The sequence below is a fragment of the Dromiciops gliroides genome, chromosome 1 (assembly GCF_019393635.1).
Source record: "Dromiciops gliroides isolate mDroGli1 chromosome 1, mDroGli1.pri, whole genome shotgun sequence".
NCBI lineage: Eukaryota > Metazoa > Chordata > Mammalia > Microbiotheria > Microbiotheriidae > Dromiciops > Dromiciops gliroides.
In genome coordinates this window covers 751,774,937-751,794,994 of record NC_057861.1, presented here as the reverse complement: position 1 = coordinate 751,794,994, position 20,058 = coordinate 751,774,937, and the positions used below count along the sequence as shown (strand labels likewise).

At 39.6% G+C, this 20,058-nt stretch overlaps 1 protein-coding gene across 2 annotated transcripts in view; it reads left to right on the top strand.

Annotated features, from left to right (window-relative positions):
• The window catches only part of CACNA2D3 (calcium voltage-gated channel auxiliary subunit alpha2delta 3), a 1,069,564-nt gene that overhangs the window by 983,767 nt on the left and 65,739 nt on the right, over positions 1-20,058 (top strand). For both annotated transcript variants that reach the window (XM_043978536.1, XM_043978534.1), the window contains 2 exons: positions 11,940-12,002; positions 15,698-15,768. In XM_043978536.1, coding sequence (XP_043834471.1) covers positions 11,940-12,002; positions 15,698-15,768 — 134 coding nt within the window. The remainder of the gene's footprint in view (positions 1-11,939; positions 12,003-15,697; positions 15,769-20,058) is intronic.

Sequence of the window (20,058 nt, the reverse complement as noted above, 5' to 3'; positions counted from 1 at the left end):
TCATATTTTGTTGCCAACAGCAACACAGTCATCATGTCATTAGAAACCTCTTTTTCCACTCAGTAATAGTTCCTACTTAATTGGTCAACTATTATATTTTAATAATAATGATAACAGTAATAATTGACATTATTTAGTACTTCCAATTCAATTAACTAAGTATTTATTAAACATCATCCATACAGCTGGCACTGAACAAAGGATACACTGGCACTGAACCGGGGCTACAAAGGCATATATAAAAGAGATCCTGCCCTCAGTGAGCTCCTGGTCTACTAGACTTTATATGCTATTAGGGCTTATCAAGTGTCATTTCGCTTACACCTCCCAACAAACTTGTGATTTAAGTGCCATTATGTTTGTCATCATTTATAGATAAGAAAACTGAGGCTGGTAGGAATTGTTTCTTATTCATAGTTCCATAAAGGCCAGTAGGTAGTACTGTGGATAGAGCATTGAGCCTGAAGGCAGAAAGACCAGAATTCAAATTTAGTCTCAGACACTCAGTAGCTGCATGACCCAGGGTCAGTTACTTACCTGCGTTTGCCTCAGTTTCTTCATCTATGAAATAATGATTGTCATAGAAGCTACATTACAGGGTTGTTGTTAAAGATTGGATGAGATAATGCTCCCACCATAGGCACCTAATATATGCATGTTCCCTTCCATCTTCCCTAAAGGGACTAAGTGTGAGACTCAGAATTTAAACTCAGTTCTGATTGACTCTAACTGCCTTGACTGAATACTGACCAAAAAGCCAGAGGATGTAGAAAATAGAGCACAGAATCCTAGCCTCAAAGGGTTTCCAATCTGGTGAGGGTGCCAAGATTCAGTGTCTCCTTTATTAATCCATTCAACAAACAAGTATTAACATAGTCCATGCTCAAGTGATAAATTGTTTTTATTTTATTTTTCTGTTGGAGGGGTGAGAAGAAAGGAAGAAAAAATAAATGGTTATTAGTTGAAAAGACAGTCAAAACTTTAAAAAAATGCATGGTAGAAATAAAACCCCAGAAGGGTGGGGCAATTCAGAGAAGGGGGAAGGCATGTCAGAAAACTGTCACATTCAAGAACTTGTGTATTGTTATGGAAAAGGAATAAGCAAATTTTAGCAGGGGATTGGACTGTCAGGATCATTGATTCAGGTCCCTCCCTTAACTATGAATGTCAATCTATACATTTTCTAGCACTCAGTCAGTTGGTAATAGATATTTGTGGATTGAGTGAGGGATCGCACCATTATTGGTGGCCAGTGCACATCCTGCCCCTGCAGGAATCTCCAGGTTGGTCTGCCATTTTTCTGAACACCTCAAACCTGGAGGAAATATTTCCCAATAGCAAGCCCAAGTCTGCTTCCCTGAAATTCCATTCTGCTCCTTGAATCACACAGAATATATCTAATTCCTTTTGCTCTTGATAAATGTCCATTCCCCAGAGTCTTCTCAGCTGAATTAAGCTCACAGCACCATAAAGCTGGAGCGGACTGTGGTGGCTCTGTAGGTCAACACAAGAATGAAAGGAATCCCCAGTCTAAGGTGCACAACAAATTGTCATCCAGCCTCTAGCTGAAGACCTCCAAAGACAGTGAACTCGGCACCTCTTCAGAAAGCCTGTTCTACTTCTGATCAGCTTTGAGTGTTGGGAAGTTTTAGCTGACACCCAATTAAAATAGCCCCCTGCTTCCTTCTGCTGCTGCTGGGGCTAGGGCATGGTTTTAAATCTCCTCATTATCTTGGTCACCCTAGTCTGGACATTCTACAGCTTGTCAATATCCATCCTATGATGTGGTGGTCAGGTCTTCATGCAGCAATAAAGTTGTGATTTTACCAGCATTGAGTATAGGCATCAAAGATCTAATTCACAGGCATTGCTCAGCAAAGATTATGTATCAGACATAGTGCTCAGCACTGCTGATATAGGCACAGTAAGAGAAAGAGTGCTGGACATCCTAGGTGGACCACATGGATATACCAAAGCATATATGTATATATGTATGTCTGTATGCCTATACCTATACCTATGCATACATGAAAATACATACACACATACAAACACAAATACACACAAATGCACACATGCACACACAGATATATACATATATACATACACATCTGGGATTTCTACATGTGGTAAAAATTATTTGTGGTAAAGATTAATACGGAAAGTTTTAGCTGAATCATTTAGGTGGGGCCATACCTGGTCCACCCTGAGATTGCACATGCTACTGAGCAGCTTTTGAATGACCTCCCCTTTTGGGGGAGGAAAACACCAGATCTCCCCTTTTGGGGGAGGAAAAACTGAACTCAACCAGAAGGGAGGGAACTTCCAATAGGAGGGGCATGTTCAAAAGTTCACGATCTTTTGGTCTGGCAATCAGTCTGGTGGCATTCGGGCACCTGGCAGAGGCACATGTTTTGCTCTATTTCAGACGACTGGTGAGTAACTAGACTGACCATGGTTTGGTGAATTTTAATTAAGTAAAATCCTAAATTCATTTGAACTAGCTTAATTGGGAACACTCTGGGATTGCATATGCTAAGCTTAGAGTTAAGACTATCTATTCTATTTCCTTATTTCCTTAATTGGTTTCACCTTTGTGGTGTAATTAATTCCCAAGTAATAAAACCTGATCCTTTATGAACTAAAGCTCAGAGGCTCCTTTTCTTATTGGCCTTGGAGGTATATATAAAAAGGAAAGTTCAAAGGGGAGAGTAAACCTAAAAGAGTCCCTCATATTTCTGGGACCCCAATATTAAGGTGAGTCAACCTAATATGCTCCAGTTATCAAATTTTGTCCCTCACATGCAGCACTTTTTTTTCTTTGTTTTTTTTGTTTTTGATAAGGCAATTGGGGTCAAGTGACTTGCCCAGGGTCACAAAGCTAGCAAGTGTTAAGTGTCTGAGGCTGGATCCGAACTCAGGCACTCCTGAATCCAGGGCCAGTGCTTTATCCACTGTGCCACCTACTTCCCCCCCCTTTTTTTTTTCACATGCAGCACTTTAAGGTTTACAAAGTACATTATGTGAATTTCCTCATTTGATCTTCATGATGACCCTGAGCAGTTGAAGCTAGTCATATTCCCATTTCACAGTTGAGAAAACTGAGGCAAATAAGGTCACATAGCTACTAAGTGTCTGAAGCTGGATTCGAACACAGGAAGATGGATCTTCCTGAATTCAGGCCTAGCACTCTATTCACTGCGTCTTGTGGCTGCCCTTTTCCATGAACTATTAGGCTGAATCTAATAAGATGATATTTTGTTTTGTTTTGTTTTGTTTTGTTTTCCTTTTGGGAGGTGGTATTGGTATACAGACCTGTGATGTTATTTGTCTAGGGAAATTCCAACTACTAAATTCTTCCTTCTGTTATATCTTAGCAATTCCTGTCAATAATAGTCAGAGTCTCGCACTAAGAAGTCAAGTAAAAATGGATCAGAAAGTATTTCTGAAGTGCTTAATATGTGCCAAGTGCTATGCTAAACCTGGGGATAAAAAAAAAGATAAAAATGGCAGCTGCCCTGTAGAAGCAGATGTTCTGATAGGGAAGACAACACATATATTTTAATACACATACATATATACACATGCATACCCACACACACACAACATACACATATACATCATGCATATTTGTATATGCATGTATACATACAGAGACATATGTAGACACACACACACACACACACACACACACACACATATATATATATATATATATTACTAAGCACATTGAAAATATGTCATGCCATCCATATCAATTCAAATACCATCCCTGGAATTTACTACTCATATGATCTTGGACAAATCCTTCGACCATCTTCAAATTCAGTCTCTTCATCTATAAAACCAGGAATTCAATGGCCTCTGAGGTCACCTCGTTCTCCAAATCTGGAATTCCACATGAACTTAGTTCTTCCTCACTCCAAAGTCAGCCCTATACCAGCTACGTCTCCTAGAATTTCAATAGAAAAAAAGAGAAAGGTCTTTAGTATTCAACAATGACCTTGTAAGGCTGCGATGAAAGGATCGTAATTAGACAGTGGTTTATCTCAAAAGTATCTGTGTGTTATTTGGAGTGAATGGAAGCTTCCAGCACTCCACCATTCTTTCCTATCCTCTACTCTGGTCCAACCATGACTTCAGTATTATATTCAGTTCCAAGGTGGCATCATATTTTTTTTTTGTAGGGCATTGGGGGTTTAGTGACTTACCCAGGGTCACACAGCTAGTTAAGTGTTGAGTGTCTGAGACTGGATTGAACTCAGGTCCTCCTAAATCCAGGGCTGGTGCTTTGTCCACTGCACCACCTAGCTGCCTCCGTGGCACCTTATTTTAAGAAAGGCATTGCTAAAGTGAAAAGTTGACCAGAGGATGACAAGCAGGATGAGGAAGTAGCTTTGAGAGTCATGCCAAGAAAAAATCTTTTGAAGGAACTGTGGATATTTCTTCTATAGAAGAGAAAACTCAAGGGGACACTTTACTTCCATTCCGTTATTTGAATGGCTGTCTTGTGACAGAAGCATCCAACTTACCCTCTTTGGCTTGAGGGTAGAATGAGAAACAAAAGGTGGGAGTAGCAAAGTGGCCAATTGGAACTATATGTCTTGGAAGGCCACCCAATAATGACAGCCATCCCAAAATGGAGAAAGGATTTTTCTTCTAATAAACACTCATTGAACTGGGATGTGGATGTTCACTTCAACAATGAGATGCTTAGTGACTTGGAGATGAGTTCTTCAATTTGTCTTCCCAGTCTAGGTCACCAGCCTCCATTTTCTAGCCCAAAGAGTCACCTTCTAGAAAATATCTGATTATCAAGCATGGTTCCCCCCACAAGACTCTCTTGTATAAGACTAAAACTGATGACTTTCAATCAATCAAGTAATTATTAAGCCCATACCACTAATAGGGACTGTGATAAGCACTAGGAATATAAATACCAAAAACATGCAAGAACTCCTTCTTGTAGCGAATTTATATTCCAGTGAGAGAGACATCAATACAGATAAAAATACAAACAACATAAATTTAATGAGAATTAATACACACATGTATAAACAAACATGTATATATTATATATGTATTAGTTATATACACCATAATTTGAGAAGGAGGGCTGTCACTTTTGGGGAATCAGGAAAGGTTTCATGCAGAAGATGGTGCGTAAGCTGCATCTTAGAAAATGAGATTTTATGAAGCAGATGAAAGGAAAGTATGTATTCTAGGCATTTAATTCTTGAGTTGATATTTTCCTTCTAGCAATCATGGTGAAGCACCGTGCAGCAAAAAATGTAATGAATTCATAGGTGGGGGATATAAATTCAAATATTTACTCTGCAATTTTCTACTCATCTGACTTTGATTCATTCTTTCCATCTCTCCTGTCTTCAGTGTTGTCATTTGGAGAAATGGGAGGAGGGTTGGAATAGATCGACTCCAAAGTCCCTTTCAGCTCTAATTATGAGATCCTAGGATACTCAGTGAATGGCAGTATGGGAATGAGCATGCCAGGATAGGTCCTTCCCACACCACTGTTCACTCCCATTCAGCAGCTTTCCCAATAAGATCCATCATTCACCAGGGAAATCAAAATTTCTACACCTTGACAATAAACCTTGATTTCTGCCAAGTCTCATAAAGCTGGTAAGTAGCTCAAGTGTCTGTCCACAGATATAATTTCTGAATCAGGAATAGAATGGCCATGTGACCTTGGGCAAGTCTGGAACCTCTCTGGCCCTCAATTTCATCTTCTGGGAAATGAAGAGCTTAAGTGACCTCCTATCTCCCTTTTAGCTGTGATGCAATGATACTATAGAAGGTGGGGGAGGGGAGGGGAAGAAGATAGGTGGAGGGAAGGGAGAGAAAGAGAGGGGGGGAAAGAGAGAGAGAGAGAGAGAGAGAGAGAGAGAGAGAGAGAGAGAGAGAGAGGGGGGGAGGGAGGGAGGGAGGGAGGGAGAGGGAGAGGTCTCATGGTTCACTTTCCCTTTGAGATATACTTCCTTCTTGTTTTTAAACCTTCACTTTCAACAACCCATTAAAGTGAGTACAAAGTAAAGGCAGGCCCCTCCTTCACTCCCAGCCTGCATCCTCTCCAGCTTGGCTCTGTTTCAATGTTGTCATTCCCATTTCACCTACTTTAATTAGGGCTGTGAGACCTCCCAATCCTCACTGCCCTCAAGTGATCAGGCCCCCATTAATAAGATCTCTGTGGGCCCATTAAGTTTGTCTGTTTCCCAGCCTTGGTCCGTGGCAGTGGCTGGTGTGGCAGCCTCCCACGGACTTCACAGACAAGCTTTATTTTGGATGCCATCCAGGGCCCATTGCATCCACTCCCCCCTCCCCCCCCCCACACACAAATGTGCTCCCACTTTCTAGGGGCCAGACAGCTTCCCTGGGGAAAGCTGAATTCCAGCATCATAGACTTGATTCTACCAGGTATGGGCACCTTGTTCTGATGTGTACTCTTTGCCATTACTCGTCTGGAGCCAGTCATTTGAGTGATTCCTATGACTGAGGAAATCCTAAGTCTATGGAGAGCATAGGTTTAGGGCCTTTCTATTACCAGCTGCTTGGCAGTTTTGTTTTGCTTTGGTGGGGGGTTGTGGTACAGGAAGCCCTTATTGTCCTAACTGCAGCAGCCAAATCCAAATGAGCTTTGCTTAGTAGGTGACTATCATCGTTGTTATTGTTCATTTGTTTCCATTATGTCTGACTCTTTATGACCCACCTTGGGGTTTTCTTGGCAAAAATAATGGAGTGGTTTGACGTTTCCTTTCCAGCTCATTTTACAAATGAGGTAACTGATGCAAATAGTGTTAAATGACTTGTTCACAGTTACATAGTAAGGGTTTGAGGCCAGATTTGAACTCAGGTCTTCCTGATTCTATGCCTGGAATTCTACTCACTGCACCCCCTAGCTGCCTGATAGGGGCCCAGAACCTAGCATATGTATCTGTTTTGGCTCTATGTTAACTCACTTATTCATTCAACAGCTATAAATCAATAAATGAATGAGCAACATGTCTATTACCAAAGAATCATGGATTTTAAGAGTTGGAAGGAACTTTGTAGATCTTATAGTCCAACCTGTACCAGAGCAGAAATCCTCACAGTAACATCAGTAATGAGTCATCCCTCAGCGCCTTCAAGTAGAGCCTTTCAATCAGAAAGAGCCCACTACATCTGCGAGCAGACCATTCCGCACTGGAAAACTTGTCTTGTTAGGAAGGGTTTTGTTGGATGCTAGTTCTGTTTATTTTCTTTTACTTTTACTCCTGCCATGTCTAAATGTGCTACTTTGTTGGGTCTACCCCATTCTTCTTGGTTTTGTTCCCTTGAATCAGTCTGCCTCATGGGAGACCTGCAAATAATTAAGCCCAGTAATCATGTCTTCCTTGAGCCTTCTCTTCTTCAATCTAAACACCCCAAGTTCCTTTCACTCACTTTATAAAATGTAGAATGCAGGATGTTGGACATTTATCATTCTGGTTCTCTGCCTGACACTTAGGATTATCAATGACTTTTGTTAAATGTCAGTGTCCTCAGGACTCTGAATTTCATGTGACAGTAATGATACATATGATACATATTTGCATAAGGTTTTGGCAGAGCATTTAAGGGTTTTATATAATTTGAGCCTTGAAGCAACACTTTGTCAGGCTGGTGAGACAAATACCATTAGACCTAGTTTACAAATAAGGAAACTGAGTTTCAGAGACATGAAATGACTCATCCATGGTGACAAAACTGATAAAAATAAGGGTCAGGATTTGAATTCAGGTCTTCTTAATTCCAAATTAAGTTTTCCATCCACTACAGTAACAGAAGGATCTTAAGGGAGAACTTTGAAAGGGCAGATTAAACATATACCATATGTAGCCATGGATATCCACTCATAAAAAACTGTAATGAAATTCATTTTTAATGAAAAAATAGATTATAACAAGGAAATTAATTCCAATCCATTATCACTACAGAATAAACTAATCTTTACTGAATATTTCAGCAAATAGAAGACAGATTCTGGAAGCAAGATCAATCCCTTTGTTTTGGCATTGGGAAGTGCACTTATATTTAGTAAAGAAGGGGCTCCCATTCCTGCAGACACCACTGTTTATGTCCCTGGGGTTATTATACCAATAAGCTGACCAAGATGAATGGGCCAAGGAGGACTGACTGGTCTAGGATTTAGAGCACCATATGTGTTTTCTTCCACAAAAGGTTACAAGGATATGCAGTTAAGAATGGATAGCTTTCTCATGCTACCTCTATTAGGCCGAGGCTTTTGTTCCAAGAGATAGTCCTGTGAACCCTAATGCTGACAAACATCTGAAATATGTCTCAGATTAAATCATGTAGCTTTCCCTCTATCCTATCATCAAAGAGACTGATCAGATCAGCATCTCATTGGTCAAATGAAGTAATTGGTCCACAGATTGCCTGTGTCTCCAGGATGACAAAGGGGCTGAAACGTATCACATGGCCCTTACAGAAGTATTTTGCAAGGTCACTCTGTTAGGGTGTGTGACCTTGGGGACATCATGCAACTATATTTAAAACTGGAAGGGATTTTAGAAGTCGTTTTGTCCAACTCTTTGATCTTATAGTAAGAAAACTGAGTCCTCAAGAGGTTAAATAATTTGCCCAAAGTCACACAGGTAGTAAGACTCATTTTCCTCTTCTGTAAAATGGGTCTAATACTACCTGAAATATTTATCTCACTGTCTTATAATAAGACTCAAATGAGAGAATACATATAAACATTTTTGCAACCCTATAAAGGACTTATAAATGTCCATTTTGTTATGATTATGTTTATTATCATTATTATTACTAACAATGAAAGCCATTATTTTATTTTATTAATAATATTATTCTCATGACATAGTAAAACCTTTACCTTGAGCTTAGTATAGACTAAATCATAGCTGTAGGCGAGAGATCTCCTTGTTGTTGTCATCATTTGCACTTGCTCTTTGGAAACAGTCCAGCTTCCTATCTTTCCACTGGACTTAAAACAGTACTACAAATATGGCCTTTCACTAATTTTCTATCCCTCTGGTTTCTGTCCTGAGTTTTGGGCCTACAGAGTTTCTGATTCCAATCTGTGGCACTTTCACCCCCAGGACAGGGTGAGCCATCATGAAGAGTTGTCATTGGTTCATACCCTATAGGCTTAGACAAGATGCCCAATAAAGTTTTACTGGGTAGGAAAAGCAGGACTATTGGACATGACTCCCTAGAAACTGAACCTTTTCTCTATTCCTGAACTTAGCATGGTACAAGCATTCTGTCAGATCAGAAGAAGTATTTCTATTATGTTGAAATGAACCTTTATATAGTTATAATTCCCTTGTTTACTAGCTTTGCTTTCTTTGGGTTTCACCAAAGTTTGATATCAGGAGCCAGTGTTTTACAGGGTACTTAGTCCTGTACAAAGAACTGGAGTTGAATAGAGAGGATATGGATGGGGCAGCTAGGTGGCACAGTGGATAAAGCACCAGCCCTGGATTCAGTAGGACCTGAGTTCAAATCCATCCTCAGACACTTGACACTTACTAGCTGTGTGACCCTGGGCAAGTCACTTAACCCTCATTTCCCTGAGCGGGGGAAAAGAGAGAGGATTTGGATGCTTATAGAGTTCACCTTCCATGGCAAGTAATAGAAAAGGAGGAGGAACTAAAGAAACTAAGACTTAGCAGGAAGAGGAGGGAAGACCAAGTTGAGACACTGCTGAGTTGGCATGGCCTCTATAATTTGTCCCAAATTCTACTGGACCAGAATACATTGATACAATCTGGTATAGTATGGTTATACTACCTCAAGGATGGGACTGCAAAGTCATGTTGGTGGAAGCATTGTTCCATAAAGCACAACTGTCTGTGATTTGGGGATTTGTAATGTCTACCTCCCAAAGCTAGAACTAGTAAGTTTTGTACAATTGGAAAGCAACGATTAACCTGCCTCCAGATCATGTGTGGGAGAGCCTCTTGACATGGCAAAGCTACTACCAGGAAGGGCACCACCCAGGGAAGATCAGAGTGCAGTTAGTTAATGGGGCCACTGAAATGGAGAAAGCACGCCACATATCTTCTTCCTAGTTTGATGAATTATTTTTGCTAGCTAATTTCTCTGCTGCTAAGGAGTGAATTCACTGTCAAAATACAAATATAACAAAATTTAAAATACATAATTAAAAAAATAAACACGGTAAATGTTCTTGTCCTCTGGATTTCAGTGCTCAGAGGTAAAGCCCAGTTTTCCCTAACCTAGTTCCTTTTAAAAACACAAAATGCAGTTTCTCTACTCTGCCTCTCTGTAATATCTCTCATGTAGATCGAGGCTGAATCTCGGGGGTGGAGCTTTTTGTCATGAAGAATTTAGAGAATGGACAAATCCCTGCTTCCTTTTGGATGTGTAAATGTGTACATGTGTTCAAGAGTGTGTGTGTGTGTGTTTATATATATGTATGCATGTATGTATGTATAATGTATGTATATATGTGTATATATAAATATATAGATGCATATTTACTCTTGAACACAGAAACATAAACACTCAGAGACGCACAGACACACACATGCACACACACACATAGAAAATCAAATGCACAGGCATACTCATTCATGCTTTTACACACACACGTGTGTTTGAATGCATATATAATGTGTATAATTGTATATGTAATGCACATATGTGTATGCTCAAGAGTATATATACATACTCTTGAACACACACTTATAAACACACACATCTACGTTATATCTACATCCAATATATCCAATTATATACATTATATGTATGTGTGTTCTAGAGTGTGCATGTACATTTGAATTTCTATGCATGTGTGTGTCTCTGTGTATCTGTCTATATGTGTGTTCAAGAGGATATATAAACACACATATACACAAATATACATACAATATATAAAATATATATACATTCAAGCACACATGTGTGTGTGTTTGAATGTGTAAACGTATGAATGAATGTGTATGCTCTAGAGTGTGCATGTGCATTTGTGTGTGTGTATGTGTGTGTGTTTCAGAGGCAGCCAGATCCCTGGTCCTCTGAGCCTGTTTAAAGCCAGCCCTGTGGGTCAGGAAACGTCCCAGCATACACCAGCCCTGCGGTGGCCCAGTGCTGGGTGGAATTCAGCTCCGGGTAAAGATATGTTACAAATTAAATGTTGCAGGCGGTATGTAAAGCTGCAATAAATAGAACCGGAGTTACATCAAGGATTGAATTAAACCTTCAGCTTCAACTCGGCAGCTGTAATTAAAACTTAGCCCGTAGCAAATCATTCACTGGAGATTAAAGTCGTGTGGGGGAAGCCCAGAATGGGCTCCCCTTGCTTGCTCCACTTCATGCGTCTGAGTTACCCAAAGCTAACAGCCCTGCCCCTGAATCCAGCTCCCAATTAAAAGCACAGTTTGAAAAAGCTTTAGGAGACCTGAGGGGCCCCTTTTACAGAAGCCTCTCCCCTTCCCCCCTGCCTCAATCTATGAACAAATTAAAAAATATTACCTGGTCCCCTGTTGCTCCTCCAAGCTGACACTGTGTTTTCATTAATACATCATTAGAGTAATGACATTGTGCTGGGGCTGGACTCAAAACACAAGGCTGGGACACAACCATGAGGTCCCCAGGCCTTGACTTTCCCATTGTTTTAGGGGGGAAAAGTAGAAATTTGTGAAGAAACTCTGAACCACAGATCTTTGTTGCTTATATTTCCCATCTATAGGAGGGGTGTTTAGGAGCTCGTTGATTTTTGTTTGTTTGTTTAGAAAATAAATACTGATGTTGCCTGAGCATCCCACTAACTCTTTAAACTAGCCCATATTTCCACTGACCTAAAACCCCAAAAGTCGTCCTTAATCAAAAGATATCATTTCATACCCAACCCACCTAAACCCCCCAAACTGAACTTTCTTTTCTAGACCATAAATTGTTATCTCATAGACAATAATGGCTTCATCCTGGTGTCTGAAGACTACACACAGGTAAGTAAGAAACCTCTCTACTAGCCCCAACCCAAAAAGCCAGGAGGTGTCTGGAATGAGGAAAGCTAATAGCCATATTAAATCGTTCAGGCAATCTGTGTTTAAGAGGCAAATAACAGATTATAAACATGTTCCACCCCATACCCTCCAACAATGGAAATGACTCCTCATGGGGCTCCAAAGGATTTTTTTTTCAGTTCAGGGTGAGGAGGATCTTCTCTTAAAGGCATTAAAAGATCAATTTATAGAAAGACCTCTTTGCCACAAGGTTGTCTCTGCCAAAGAAAGGGTTATTTAACTAAGGGCAGATGTTCCTCAAAGCATTTGGGCCACTTTTAAGGAAAATGTCCTCATGACATGTTATCTCCTTAGGGAAGAGGGGGGTGGGAATGACACAGAGCTCTTCAGAATACTTGACTCTCCTTTTTCTGTTTTTTTTTTTTTTTTAACCTGATAACCAAGTCACAGGATTAACTCCAGCACTCAGCATTCAGGGACATGGGTCCCAAGAGAGATAAGAAATGCTCTAGCACTGATTGAACTGCTGGTGCCAGGTAGGAGAAAGAGGGGCAAGGGGCTGTAACAGCAACTAGACTGAAGGAGATGAGCACCAATATCTAGGCTACACTTTCTTTTTAACTTAAAATGACAGTTGCTATCAGAAGAGTTGTCAACGAAAAAGAGACAGAAGCCAAAGTGGACATTTCGGTATGTCAGGCTCTTCTTGCATTTGGACAGAAGGTTAAATTAGTGTGTCAAAAGTGACAAGAGAAGAGAAGGGTGAAGCACTTTTGATGTGATGGCCAGAACCAGACTGGGAGATAAAAGATGTGTTCTAATCTGACACTGACCACTAACTGACTGCATGACTTTGGTGAAGTCATTACCTTTAGGTGAACCTTCCTTTCTTCATCTGTAAAATGGGAATAATTAACAGCATTTACTTCATAAAGTTATTGTGATAATCAAATGACAGTACCAGAGTTTTATATAGATACTAGCTACAATGATGTCAATAATATTGATGATGAGAAAGAAGATAAAAACAACAACAATAATAACTACAACAGTCAAAGCAGATGTTTCTATTGCACTTCTATGCTATTTTCTATAAATGTTTCTATTGCACTTTGAGGTTACCAAAGTGCTTTGCATCTACTATATCATTTGTACCTGAAACCAAGATGGTATAACAGGTCTGATAAGTTGTACAATCCCCACCTTACAAATGGAGAAATAAAATAAATTATCCAGTGTCATACACATAGTGTCTTAAAAAAGATTCTAACTCAGTTCTAATATCCTGCAATTTAGTCATTTAATGTTGTTATCCTGAGACTAGTGATGACATAGAGTGAAAGACATTGGCACAGGGAGAAATGGTTGCTATTCATTCTACTATTAATGGCCTATTAACAGTTAAGAGGTTGTGACCATCTTGATTGCTTTTCCTTTATTTGTTTGCTTAATCTTTTCATTTTCCTGCTGGCTTCATTAGATCCTGTCCCCCTACCAGAATCATTTCTGCTGAGCCAAGCAACCTGTTGGATTGTGATATCATGTAATGCTTGTTTTATCCAAAGCCATCATATTCCTTGTTCCTGAACTCGATGTGTTAAAACTCTCCAAAGAAATAAATGAAATAAATAATTTGGCTGGTAATAAAAAATGTCCCCACAAACACAATCTAATAATTTGTTTAATTTTCATGGGAATTGTCTGTCTGATGATAGCTTTAGCTCCAGCATATAACACAAGCAGTAACCCAACTTTTCCAGAATACAGGGAAAGTCCAAAGGTAATGTTTTGCCAATTCTTTGTCAGGATTTTTTGTGAAGTTGAGCTGATTTAGCTGAATCTCTGTCCACAATGCAAAGAAATAAAAATTAAGACATTCAGAAGATCCAGAATTTAGATAGAAGTTGGTTTTGCATCTCTGTACATATCAATTAACCAAGAGGGGAATTGATCTTGAAATATCTGTAAGAAGGCTAGGAGAGGCAAGAATAAATATTTGTGTTATGTGGAAAATATGAAAATCCACCAAGGAAATAATCAAATGACTGGTGCAAATATCAACAATTACCAAGTTGTGGAAGCTGTACATAAGCTCCCCACCCTGACCAAGTCCTCCCTGCCCCAAGGCACACATATACTACACATTCACCCAGGCTTCTGTGCTCAATTCACTTCCTTGATCTTCTCCTTGAATAAGACTAAAACACAACATGATAGCTCTGCTTGTCTTTTAAGCCTGGACTTGTTTGAGACTGTCTGACTTCCTGTGCCCCAATTAGGATAATTCTTCTTCATTTAACAACTAGTTCCATTGAAATTGGTATACTTATGCACATGAAATACCAATGTCCTCCTGGCTTCTCGCGGGCTACACACACCCACATATTTTGGAAAAGCTCCCAAGTTTCCCTCAAGTGAAAAAGGCTATACTCACTATTCAGACAGAGGAATGTTTTTTTTTTTTTAAGAATTTTTTTTCTTTCTTTTTCTTTTCTTTTCTTTCTTTCTTTCTTTTTTTTTTTTTCTGGCGAGGTCTGCAAACATTTCTGCCTGGAAACTCCCAGGTGCATAGTTGAGGTCAACTCAGTTACTTGTAATGGAATTGGGGTTTAGTTAATACAAAACCAATGGAATTTATGTAATTTAGGAATATAATGTATTTTGCCCCCATAAATCCTCAGAATTTTTCTTTTTCTTTTCTTTTTCTTTTTCTTCATCTTCTTTTGACCTTAAAAGACTATATCTCCATTAGTACCAATAAAGTGGCAGGAATGAACAACCTTGCAGAAGGAAGGAAGGAAGCTTTTTGCTTGCCTTATATCTGGATATTATCTTTTTTTTTTTTAAGCCACCCTTCCCCCATCCCCCTCCACTAAGGGAAAGAGTTCTGAATTGCATTTTTAAATTTTTATTGGAAAGCCCACTTTAAAAAAAAAAAAAACATGCACATGTTCCTGAATTTTCCAAATCCCCACCTGGGCTGAATCTCAGACCTACAAACATATTGCCTTCATGGTAGGAAGTTAACACTGTACCTTGCATTATCAGGTGTGTTAGGGATCTTCATTCACATCAGGCCAAATTGAATGATAGTCATCAGCAAAGCTGTACTGTATACTTGAAAGGTCTAGCCTTCTCTGTCTACTTCTTAACCATGGATATACAAAGTAGGGTATTCAACAGAAAGTGGCTCTGAGAAAGAACTCATTCTAAAGCAAGGAAATTCACAGAGCTGATGATATGGGTGGTTACAGGTCATCCAGGAATTGTAAACAATTTATTTTATTATGTAGAGGAAGCCCTTTCCATAATGTATTTTTACCTTTATGGAGTGTTAGGTTACTCACCAGAGAAAATACCTTCCTTAATACGTGTCTCCTCTGCAAGGTAGAGGACACCAGCTTTACAATTCTAACCTCAGTCCAGCACAACCCACCCCTTCCCCATGTGTTGTGCAAGCTTTCATGTTGGCTTATGGGTTTATTTTGTGTTCTCATCGCTTATTACTGGTAAGGCATTTTTGCATTTTTGTAATGTTACAGTAGCCTTAAAAACCCATCTTTTTTGTGGATAGAACCTCACTCATTAGTTCCTCATACTCTAATATAGGCCATGTATATTTCTTAGTGTCTGTTCTTGCAGCAGTTATCTGTGCTTTTTCTCATGTCTTCTTACAGACTGGAAACTTTTTTGGTGAGGTCGAGGGAGCTGTGATGAACAAATTGTTAACAATGGGCTCCTTTAAGAGGTAAGAGTTTTTACGGGCCCTGTGCCCCCCCAAAAAAACGTTTGCCTAAATAAAATAAAACCAACTGAGGTCACATAAAACAAGCCCAGGCCTGACCCCTTTGGCTGGCTTTCCCTGGTGTGCATATTCCATCCTAAGGGCCTTGATGTAACCTGATGCCTCTCGCCTGAGTGGGGGAGCCTTGGAACCTCAGCCCACAATGAGCTTCCTGTTAGCTGAGCAGTTTATTGGAGGTTGATATTGAAGTTGGGGTCTGCAAGGTGATGCTCATTGCATCAGATTGAAGCAAGCCACTGGAGAGAACCAGGAAACGTTTTCACTGGGAAAAAGGAAGAAATTCCCCACACACACAAGATGACATTAAGGGGGGAAATGGGTAAGGGTCCAAATGACCAAATTTAAAGGGAAAAGGGGGGATGTTGAACAATATCTTTCCAAATCAATTGACTTTCCTTTTGTAACTCAGCAAGTAGTCTGCACAAATATTGGACCTGATGCTGACAGAGTGGTAATGCTAAGCAAAATGATGTCTCTTTATATCTGATTTTAGCTATGGCAGGTACACACAAATGAAACACTATTGGCATTGGCCACTGGTTAATTACACATTGACCCCCCCCTTGCCAACACACACCCAACTGTGTTACTTTTCTGTCCCATCAGCAGCTGGGCTGAGCCCCATTAACTCCAAAGGTCATGGGAAAACTGAACACCCAAATAATCCATTGCTTTGGAACATCTCACTTCCATCTCTTCCACCTCCTTTCATTCTACCTCCCAAGAAGAATGGCAACCTTTGAAATGGTGTTTAATAGGAATATCTGATGTAGTTAAATACATAATAGGAGGAAATATAATGATAGACCTCAAGCTCAAATGGGAGAGCTAGAGCCTGCTGGTTGCCAACAAGAAGTGGTTCTCCATCTTATTTCTACCCTTGAGTCAGGCAATGTCATTAAAGACAACCAGTGCTTTGAATTCTCCCTAATGCCACAGAACTTTGAAAGTCTTGTCAAGGTCACTTGAGCCATGCACAAAGAGTCAAAATTTAAATATAATGATCCAGTGTTTTTGTTTTTTAATAATGTTAATGACAGGGAAAGAGGACTAGATTTTTCAGTTAAGGGATTTGGGTTTGAAACCTGGCTGCAGAACTGATATGTCACCCATTGTGTTGGGCATTGAACAAATCCCTTCTCATCTCTGGTCTCAGTTTCCTCATCTAGAAAAGGTGGGGGATGGTCTCTAAATGGAATGGTCTATTTTTGGTTCTAAATCCCTAACTTTATGATAATAAGCATCTAGGATTTCTAGACCCCTTAACACTTTGGGAAATGATCCTCTAAGACCCTTCTAATTCAAATTCTCAGATCCTATGATTATTTCTTAAATGAGAAAGAAAAGAAAAAGTGGTTATAGTAAAAATAGGTTATAATAAGTTATCACTGTTCTTGTTTGGTGATTTTAAATATTGACTAAATAACTTATCACTCTATCACACTGTGGGGATTCTTCTTTGATATAGGTTGATCTACATGGTCCCTGAAGCCTCTTCTAATTGAAATTCTCAAATTCTGTTAATAATTGGAAGTGGATAAAAGAATAGATATCTGGATAAAGCCCCAGCCGTGGATTCAGGAGGACCTGAGTTCAAATCCAGCCTCTGACACTTGACACTAGCTGTCTGACCCTGGGCAAGTCACTTAACCCTCATTGCCCCACAAAAAAAAGAAAGAAAGAAAGAAAGAAAGAGGGGACTGCTAAGTGGTACAGTACATAAAGCACCAGCCCTGGATTCAGGAGGACCTGAGTTCAAATCTGGCCTCAAACACTTGACATTTAATAGCTATATGACCCTGGGCAAATCACTTAACCTTCATTGCCTCACCAAAAATAAGTGTAAAAAAAAAAAGAAAGAAAAAAGAAAAAAAAAGAATAGATATCTATTTCCAAAGGAATTTTAGCCAAAGTAGATCATTAATCAAATTGAGAGAACCAGAACAGACTGAAATCTTTCTTAGGCAACAGATCAATGATTATTTGCCAGGCTTAGGACATGGAAGCCATGGGCAAAACTGGCTTAGGACATCGAGATTTCCTTTGTTCCCTTTGGTCCCAGAGAGCAAGAGTAGGAGTAATGAGTGAAAGTTGCAAAAGGGTCAACTTAGGATGAATGTCTGAGCAAACTCCTGAACAATTAAACGTGTCTCAAAATGGAATGATGATGTTGATGACGGCAATGATGGTAAAGACAAGGAAGATTTCTATGGTGATTACTCCATGCCAGGCACTGTACTAAGCACTTTTCAAATATTTTCTCTTCTGATCCTCATGACAACCCTTGGAGTTAAAAGTTGATATTATCCATATTTTATGGATTTGAAAACTAAAGCAAACAGGTTAAGTGAATTGCCCAGGGTTGCACACTTAGTAATCATCTGAGTATAGATTTGAACCCAGGTCCTCCTGACTCTAGTCCCAGCGCTTTTTCCATCAGGGTACTTAGTTGGAATGAGAGGTATAGTGTTCCACCTCCTTTGTAGATCTTCACGCAAAGATTGGAAGACCTCTTGTCAAGTCTATTAAGGTGAGGATTCCTTTGGAATATGGGTTGGGATAGATGGTGACTCCTGAGCCCCCTTCCAACTTTCAAACTGTGTGAACTCTTCCAGGCCCCAGGGCGCTAGGCCTTCTCCACTTTCTCTGTACTGTAAAATAGTCCAGATACCTGACATATTCTCTGCTATTATGTCTCAGGGAATAGATAATGTTAATCCACCTTGAAATTCCAAGGTAGTATCATCGAGGGGGATCGAGTGTGGACTTTGGAGAACTTGGTTCAGATTCTGCCTCTGATACTTTCTAGCTGTGTATATGTGGGAAAGACATTTACTATTCCTGGGTCTCAAGTAACACCTTATAAGTTTTTCCCTAAGTTTTAGACTCTCATGATTTAAGACAGCATCCTCAAGCTGAGATCATGACAGATGTCTCAGATATCTTTTACATCCATTGTCATCCATTTGGTTTTCAAGGATCCCACTCTCCAGTCAGAGATGGAGAAGCACAGCCATTTTATTCAGACCACTCCTATGATTATTGAAGTGCTGAAAGGCTGCCATTGGATATTGATGGCACCTCTGATTTTATTGGTGAAGGGAACTCTGGTGAGCAAAATGGCTCTCTCAGTGGAGGTCAACAGCTTTGCTACAATGCTTTATACAATGTATAAAGGAAGTGTCAAGAGCTCAGAGAGGTTTAATAAATTACTCAAGGTGGGTTTTCAACTCATGTATTTTAGGCTCCCAGACCAAGTTGTTTCTATTGCACCACAGCAGTAATAATAATAACAAATATAAAACAGACATTAAATAGCACTCTAAAGATCTCAAAGCCCCTTTCCTATATTATCAACTAAAACTGTGTATAGGAGGTACCTTAGTTGTAATGCCATCCCTTTTACAAATGAGGAAACTGAGGTCAAGGGAGGTTAAGATCCCGTGTCACAAAGCTAGGAAATGTTTCAGAAGGGATTTCAATATAATCCTCACTCTAACTTCAGTGGATTCCAGAAACCATAGTGCCTTCACCTGTGTTATTATACCCATTGTACAGTTCTTTTTTGCAGGGTAATGAAGGTTAAGTGATTTGCCCAAGGTCACACAGCTAGTAAGTGTCAAGTGTCTGAGGCCAGATCTGAACCCAGGTTCTCCTGAATCCAGGGCTGGTGCTTTATCCATTCCATTATAAAGTTCTTATTGGTGGAAAGTCTAGACAAAGAAAAAAGCACAATGTAGATTTTATTAATCTACCTGTATTTAGTCTGATAGAACAGAAACTAATAGAACAGTGTCCAAACAAAAGTCCACCCCCCCAACACAGTATTCCTGAACATTTTTCCTCTTCTTCTGTCTTTCCTGGTCCCCTGTGAAGCTGTGTATGGGGCTATCTGTGGGTATTTATTCATTCACCTAAAAACATCTGTTCTCTACCCCCTCCACAACCCAGGGTCTCAGAAGCAATTTGGCAAAGGGATAGGTTTCCTGCAACTGCATCTAAGATGCAAATTTATCTTTTAATTAACTTTGCATCTAAGATCAATGCAAAACTAGATAAAACAAAGCTATATTGGTCAACTACTGCTGACGATAGGATAATAGCATCCTGATGTTAAAATCCACAAGGGAAAAGTGAAAAAGCCCATAAAATTCAGTTTTCCAAATCTTCAGAGATCTGAGTGCAAATTTTCACCATCAGATTTAGTCAAGTCAATGAGCATTTTTTAAGGGC